Here is an 8,103-nt window from a genome sequence, read left to right on the forward strand (position 1 = left end):
CATATTTTTCCCACTTTTTCCACATCCACTCCCTACATATTTATGGCAGTAATTGAGGTGTAATGAAGCAGGCAGGAACGCAATTCAGCATAGGCTTTTCCAGGAGCGAGCAATCCCACCTCAATTTCTAAATCAATTGCATTTTCTAGTCTAAAACTCGGACTCTACCACAGTTTGCCCCCGGGGTAATGAATCACACTCTGACTAACACAGGAGCATTACCACACTGACGCAGGAGTTCATGGGCTGTAACCTGTGCTGCTCTCTGCTGCGTGCTGCCACTTATCAGGCATTTTGTCTCTGACAAGCGCTCTGCGAGCGTCTGATAGCTTGAGTCTGAGCGGCAGGTCTCACTGTGGCAAGACAGTAAAGTTAAGTTTGACATTTATCAGGACCTGTGGAGGAGCTGCAGAGCCCACCGCTGCTGGTAGGTCTTTTCTTTATTTCTTGGTTCCTCTCACCCAATCATAATGCTATGTTATCTATTTGTTTGGGTCGCATCAGTGCATGGAGTGACTGCTTGTATCCCCACAGATCACGGTATGCAGCCGATCAGTGGTGTCATAGTGCTCCTCGGTGTTTTGGGGGCTGTGAAGTTGCTGTCCCTGCCCTGGCTCTGTGGGCTGTTGGTGGGGCTGGGGATGTGTATTGCCTGGAGGGGCTCCTGGAAGTTCATTCATGTAGCTCTATGCACCATCAAAAGAGACATGATGTAAGCAGTGATATGCATGTACATGTGTGTTTCTCCCAGCGTTATATTTGACAGCTACTCATTTGTCATCCTGCTTTCTACTCTAGTCCTTTTTTTTTTTTACTTTCTAACCTTCTAACTAACCTTTTAACTAACTAACCTTCTCTTCCTCTCCCTGTGTAAAAGGTGCCTGGTTGTCATATTGCGGGTGAGGTTTTCCATGTACCGAAATCTGCGAAATAGAAGCACTATCCCCACCCTGTTTGCCCAGATAGTGACACGGCACCCAGACAAACCCGCCTTGATCTATGAGGCCACGGGAGAGGTGAGGACCTTTAACGGATTTCAAAAAAGAATCACCACCTCCACAGAACCTGCTCTCAGTCATCCTCAATACAGCTTGCTTTTTCATTCGTATTTTTTTGTTCCAGGTTTGGAGTTTCAGGGTTCTGCAGGAGCAATGCCACGCAGTGGCACACTGGGTGCTGGCACAAGGCTGGGCTGAGGGTGATGTGGTGGCCTTGTACATGGAGAGCCGGCCTCTGGTGGTGGCTCTGTGGTTGGGCCTCGCTATGGTCGGTGTAGAGGCCGCACTCATCAACCACAACCTTCGACAGCACTCACTACTGCACTGTGTCAGTGTGTCCGGTGCTCGGGCAATGGTGTTTGGGACGGAGCTGACGGAAGGTAGGAACAGAGCATGAACGATAGACATGCTGTGAGTATAGATATACAGTATAGAGGTTTATAGCTGGTATGCATTTTGATAATTCAAGTGGAAATAGACAACTTTTTGGGCTTAAACTTGTCATTATGATGATGTTAGCACTGATTGTGCGGTGTAAGGCCGATAGAAAAAAGGCAACAACATGCGAGCTTATACTGTTCTCCTACAAGCTTTACCTTCACCATGTTACTCTCTTGGCCACGGGGACGCGGTTTTCTACGAAAAATGACGAGTGAATTTCCAGCACAAAGGAACTGGGTCACCCATTGCGTAACCAAAACAAGAAAGAGAATAGCAATAGTCCCGCTATCTATCCACAGTGGTGGAAATGGCAGACGGTGAAACAGCGGAATTGACAAAAACAACTCAACCTCACAAGAGACAAAGAATCCCATTGACGGAGGGAACAAAAGCCCGCGAAGAAGGCGAGTGATGGAAAAAGAGATAAAACAAGAGTGAACCTCTGACGGACATTCACTCAGTGGAGAGAGCTCCGGGACTCGAGAGGCATCAAAAATGACATTTAGTTTGTGAACGTTAAGTAACACGACAAGCCTATTTATTAATACTACCGGACGTTTCTCTCAGAGTTATTTGTTCCAATTGGGATTTTTACAGTTGTTTTCAGGCTGCTGGCATTGAGAGGAGTTAGCCTCTAGGAGCCAGAAAACAAAGTAGGAGCTTCAGTGTACGTGTTTCTTTCTCCTCCTCCATTATCTCCAAAGTGGTGTCGACAACTTCCCCTGGAGAACTGAGTGTCACTGCGGCATCTTTACGACAAAACAACAATACCACCTGGAACCACTAGGGGCATGAAAGTCATCTGCTGCATCTTTAAATGAACAGAAAATGTAATCAAGGCAAAGTTGAATGTATTCTGCCACTGCTGCTCAGTTAATGCAAAGATTTGTGCCCGCATGTTATTTCTGGATTTGTAACATTGAATTTCTGGTCACACTGAAGCAGTGTCCGAGGTGAGCAGCTCTCTGCAGCCCAACATGGCTTTGTTCAGCAGCGGTGAGCAGCAGGAGGAGGTGAAGCCTCGCAGCCTCCATGTCCACAATCTCGACGCCCTGCTGGCCAGTTCACCCAAACACTCGACAAACTACACAATGAGGAAGGAGTTTAATGGTGAGGGCCTGTGGAGCGTATGTGCATAGATGTCTGGGTATGACTGTGTTGTTTTGTGTAAAACACTTTTAATTGCAACATCTTCTTCTCCTTAGCAAGTCTTTGCCTGCCAGGGTAAACTGCACACTGCCAGATTTCACTCTTTGGTCCACTTGTGAGCCTGGAGGTTGCTCTTGCATGTAAATACCGCTGTCAAATAAATCATCAACTCAGAAACATTGTATCACATATGCGTTAAAGTTTATTGTGAAAGATATTGTAAGGCAGGTTTCTCCGAACCTTAACTAGAAAAATTACTTTGGGTAAAACAAAAGCACGACAGCTTTGTCCGTGTAACTCCATCCACAGTTAATGTGCGAATCAACAAAAATGTGGGACACCCGAACTCCCACAACACAAGTGTGCATATCACATCTTACATATCACTACATCAACCTTCGTGTGCCACATTATGTAGTTGTAGATTCTTTAAAAAAATGTTTACATCAAATTTTATCGTACAATATTTTTGTTTTTATTTGACGATTAAATCACATTAAACTTCACTCTTGAGTTATTTAGATGATGTATTAGATGCATTCCCTTTTCTTGTATGGATTTGCTTATCTTTTATACTATTGTTTTGTCAGTGTTATTAAATGACATTCCTAAGTTGATACCCTACAAGTCTTTGCTTGCTCTGTCTGTGTATGTTAGGAGAGACAGAAACATGTTACGGAATGATAGGGGAGTCCGGGTGCATACCACACACCTGAAACACTGGCAAATTCACAAAAGACAAAGCATGAAGTTGAAACGCATTTTTAAAATTCCTTATGAAAATCAGCTCCTAACATGTGGGTTTTATGTCTGTCTCCTTGCAGACAGACTCTTTTACATCTACACCTCTGGTACAACAGGGATGCCAAAGGCAGCTGTAGTGGTGCACAGTCGGTGAGTTTATCTATGATTATGATTTAATGGCGCTCACACTAGACCAATGTTGATGGATAAACTGAGCAAGTTATCAACGCTGATAATTTCCCAGACATTTTTTCCACCCTGTATCTGTTAACAACAACACATAAAGGATCATTATAAAAATTAAAATAATGACACCAGAATTACTGAGTTACAACTGCCGTTACAAGTGTTTCAATTAGACTTGGGTCTCCTGATGAGAAGAGATGAAGTATAGGGACGATGAGTGTCCATCTATTCCATCTTTCTTTTTAGGTATTTTCGAATCGCTGCCTTTGGTTTCTACTCTTTTGGCCTACGACATGATGACATTATTTACAACTGCCTTCCCCTGTATCATTCTGCAGGTAGGCCTCTCTCATGTTTCATCTTACTCCTTCTTTTCCCTGTTTTTAACGAGTCATATTATCGTATATTCAGTGACAGATATTCCTGACTCCCCACACCAAGACCCGGTCCTCTTGATAAAACAACATTTTAGAGGTTTTTCATATACTGTACAATATGGAACAAAAAAATTGACCATCATCCCATCCCATTACAAACACATTGTGCTATACCACTGAAATATGATACTATAATATCATTGTGCTATCATAATTATAAAAACCATGCGGTTGGTATATTGATGCTGTCGTCACTGAAACAACATCACTGACATTATCACACTATCATTAGGGTACTTTTGTGTCAGATTAATCATCTTTTACATTAACTATGTTACTATGCCCAGTAATTTCCAACTACTGCTTTCGAAATGAGTCATACCAGAAGTTCTCATAGTGTATCCTTATCTCCATGGTATATATTATTGATTTGCAATAAACATGTCATATTGTCTTATGTCTGTTCCTTAGATAAGTAGTAACGTCTGGCTCAACATCTTTACTGAAACACATTTTAAGCTTTTATACTATGTGTGTGTGTGTGTGTGTGTGTTGATGTTTACAGGTACCATCATGTGTGTAGGCCAGTGTCTGCTCTTTGGTTTGACTGTTGTCATCAGGAGGAAGTTCTCTGCCAGTCACTTTTGGGACGACTGTGTTAAACACAACTGCACTGTGGGTGTTCACTGTCACAGTAAACGTGTCCATGTTGATTCACTTCAATCTATACAGACTGGTTTGTTTTTTGAAAAGAAAGAAAGAGGAAAAGAAAAGAAAAAAACTTGTGATGAATTTTCTTTTTGTCTTTGTTTGCATGTCCAGGTAATCCAGTACATCGGCGAGATCTGCCGTTACCTGTTGGCTCAGCCAGTCCGCCCATCTGAGGCAAATCACAGAGTCCGAGTTGCAGTTGGTAACGGCCTCCGTCCCTCTGTGTGGGAGGAGTTTGTCCAGAGATTCAGAATCTTAAGAGTTGGAGAATTTTACGGTGCCACCGAGTGCAACTGCAGCCTGATCAACATAGATGGAAAGGTGTGTTTATGTGTACGCGTTCTCTGCAATGACTTCAGCATTCAAGTCTTTTCAGCTTCATTTCATCTCATGTTCATGTGTTTTCACACATCCAGGTGGGGGCGTGTGGCTTCAACAGTCGCATCCTGCCCGACTTTTACCCCATCAGACTGGTCAGGGTGCAGGAGAACGGGAAGTTGCTCAGGGATTCACAGGGACTCTGTATACCTTGTCTGCCGGGTGAGGACACACCCACACAAAGCTTCAAATAAACATACAATGTATTATGAATGTACCAAAATGTTCTCTTTCCTCTCCTCCCATCTCTGTCTCTCTGCAGGTGAGCCAGGTATGCTGGTGGGCAGCATCAACCACACTGATCCGCTCAGGAGATTTGATGGCTATGCTGATCAGGATTCCACTAATCAGAAACTAGCTTACAACGTCTTCGGGATGGGAGACTCTGCTTACGTCTCGGGCATGTTTTATTCCATCTCTCTAACATACAGTCAGAATGATGATGATGATGGACTGTGTGGGTTTGATTTCCAGCTTTTTTTGTGGTCATACATCTTTCTTCACAAAGTCCAGACATTGGAGACTTTAAATCGCCCGGAGAAGGAAGGTCACACTGATGAGACTGATGACAGTGTTTCCCGCCTTCTTCAGTTCATAATGGGATAGGCTCCAGGTCCCTATGATGATTAACGGAGATGATACCATTATTTATCCCTTGAAAAGGACTTGGTTACCCCACAGACGCACAAAACACAGAGGACAACAGATACAAATAGCCACAGACACAGTGAGGACGTTATATAGGAGACATTATGTTTCACTTCGGCAAAGTCATTGCTCATGATAAACCTTTAATTAAGCTCATAATTGCCACAATTTCTCAAGACTTCTTATCCTGGTTTGTCAGAAATCGAACGGCACAGTGAATCATCATCCCAACAGACTTGACCTTCAGCCTACTCGCTCCATAATCCCCTCCAGGGGTGATGCTGAGGATGGTGATGATTGTGTTTATTTCCGTCCTTGTCTGTGTTTCAGGTGACGTGCTGGTGATGGATGAGTACGGCTACATGTATTTCAGAGACCGCAGCGGCGACACGTTTCGGTGGCGAGGGGAGAATGTCTCCACCACCGAGGTGGAGGGCGTCCTCAGTGGCCTGCTAGGACACTCTGATGTAGCTGTCTATGGAGTTTCAGTACCAGGTACAGATGAGACAACAACAAAAAATGATTAACAGCTTAATGTGGGTGGTAAATGATGTTGTCGTCTGCTCATTACGTCACTGGTCCTTCTGTGTGCAGGCGTGGAGGGAAAGGCTGGCATGGCAGCAATAGCTCATGCAGGAGGCCCGTTTGACCTTGCTGCATTCTTGATTGCTGTAAAGAAGGCCCTGCCCTCCTACGCACGCCCCGTCTTCCTTCGGCTCATGCCATCTGTTGACACGACAGGTAAGAAACATGGCGAGGACATGTGAAGACACACTTTAAAAAAGTTGAGTCAACTTATTTTTTTAAAACTTTTTCCCACAGGTACATTCAAAATCCAGAAGATGCGGCTGAAGAGAGAAGGATACAAGCCACAAGACATGAGTGAAACTATTTATTTCCTGAACAGTCGTGCTGGATGTTACGAGCCTGTTACTGATGAACTGTACGATGCCATCATGGAGGGAGAGGTGTGTCTATGAGATTATATTTATGAGATACACAGGAATGAATGGTTTGTACTGTATATTTCAAAGGGGAAAGAAAGAGGAAATACACAGATGTACTGTATTTCTAGGGCTTTAGTAATGACTACATCTTTCTAAATAGTGTTACTTTTACTGTTACTTTTGTTCTTAATTCCATATTCTGGAAAATACATTTAAAAAACAAACTAAGGGCTAAGTTAATATCATTTGAATAAAAGAAAACATCAATAGTTTTACATCACTCGCCTCTGTTGTTAAAATGTAGTATAATTTAAAAACATTTATGATATTGATAAGTGCCTGTAAAATGTATATGTTATCACATTTCTCACAATAAATGGAGTTCTTGAATAGATATGAAACAAACAGATTAAATTTTTCAAAAATGTAATAATTTAATGATGTTCTACCTGGTTGGCTACATGTTCACAGGTCTGTGTGTGGCTTTCTCAGCATATTTCCTCAGACAGGTTATCAATGTTCCGAGCGCCTCCTAGTTGTAAAAAGGAGAATTACTTTGGAACAACACTACATAATATCTTTGGGAGCACTGGGAGGTCAAAGATATCACTTCATCCAGTGTCTTCAATTGTGTTCAACCATCCTGCACTTGCTTGAAGGGGCAAATATCGTAGAGTGAGATTCACATGTTGATTTTAAAGCAGAACAGTACTACTTATTTTACTGTAATATTACTTTTACATAAAATGTCTTCTTTCACCACTGATTAAATCAAAATGAGACTGATATAGTTTATGTTCCCAAGTTTATTCATCCCTATGTTCACTGGTAAATCACCATCATTTTGCAATGTATAGGTCAGATTCCATGTGATGTGATTTCTAAACTTGCACATAGGGTTCGAGGATAGAAACAATAATTACCACATCATTTTTAACTAAAGCTCACTTTAAATTCTGCTTGGATAAACTAATCTTGGATTAACACAAGGCGGCATCTGTTTTGGCAGGAAAATTAATGTTTACAGAGGATGAAAATATGCCTGACTGCCTCCTTGTTTAAATATCTTCTTGCTGCGGTTGCAGCAAGCATGTAAATTAAAATGTAACATTCATGAGAGGGCCCCCTTGGTCTTGTTAAACGATAGGGAATTGCTCACTTAGTTTAGAATAGTTTTACTCTTTGGGGCCTCAAACCTGATTGAAATGAAACTAGGGGAAAAAAACTTTTTGGTCACACTGCAAATGACTCATTAAATAAGACAAATATGCCGGTCTCATAGAAAAGAATCGAGGACAACATTTTTTACTGAGGATTTACAGTAAACACTAACAGAGATTTGAAGGTGGATAATGAACAGTTATCCATTTGTATTGACGTTATTTAATCTCCAAGTCCAATTTGACTTGGATTTCTCTCAAGAGCTCAATAATAACATGTATTGACATTCATCTCTTACAAGTTTTCACTTTGCAAGTAAAATATTTTTTTCTGATACGTCATTCCAACTTTGCAGTCAGTTGC

At 42.0% G+C, this 8,103-nt stretch overlaps 1 protein-coding gene across 2 annotated transcripts; it reads left to right on the top strand.

The window, feature by feature from the left end:
* Positions 1-169: 169 nt before the first annotated feature.
* LOC118313108 (long-chain fatty acid transport protein 1) lies at positions 170-6,973 on the top strand. Of its 2 annotated transcripts, none has more exons than XM_035638373.2 (14): positions 170-427; positions 535-712; positions 878-1,016; positions 1,123-1,378; positions 2,385-2,549; positions 3,413-3,482; positions 3,765-3,856; positions 4,461-4,570; positions 4,718-4,927; positions 5,023-5,146; positions 5,247-5,384; positions 5,963-6,127; positions 6,227-6,373; positions 6,455-6,973. In XM_035638373.2, exons 2-14 carry the CDS (start codon positions 543-545, stop codon positions 6,610-6,612), a joined length of 1,944 nt encoding a protein of 647 aa, XP_035494266.1. In that variant the 5' UTR covers positions 170-427; positions 535-542; the 3' UTR covers positions 6,613-6,973. The 2 variants fall into 2 exon arrangements, with proteins under 2 accessions (XP_035494266.1, XP_035494265.1); XM_035638372.2 differs by having other exon boundaries at positions 173-427; positions 2,382-2,549.
* The last annotated feature ends 1,130 nt before the right edge of the window (positions 6,974-8,103 follow it).

Source organism: Scophthalmus maximus, chromosome 8 (genome assembly GCF_022379125.1).
Source record: "Scophthalmus maximus strain ysfricsl-2021 chromosome 8, ASM2237912v1, whole genome shotgun sequence".
Lineage (NCBI taxonomy): Eukaryota > Metazoa > Chordata > Actinopteri > Pleuronectiformes > Scophthalmidae > Scophthalmus > Scophthalmus maximus.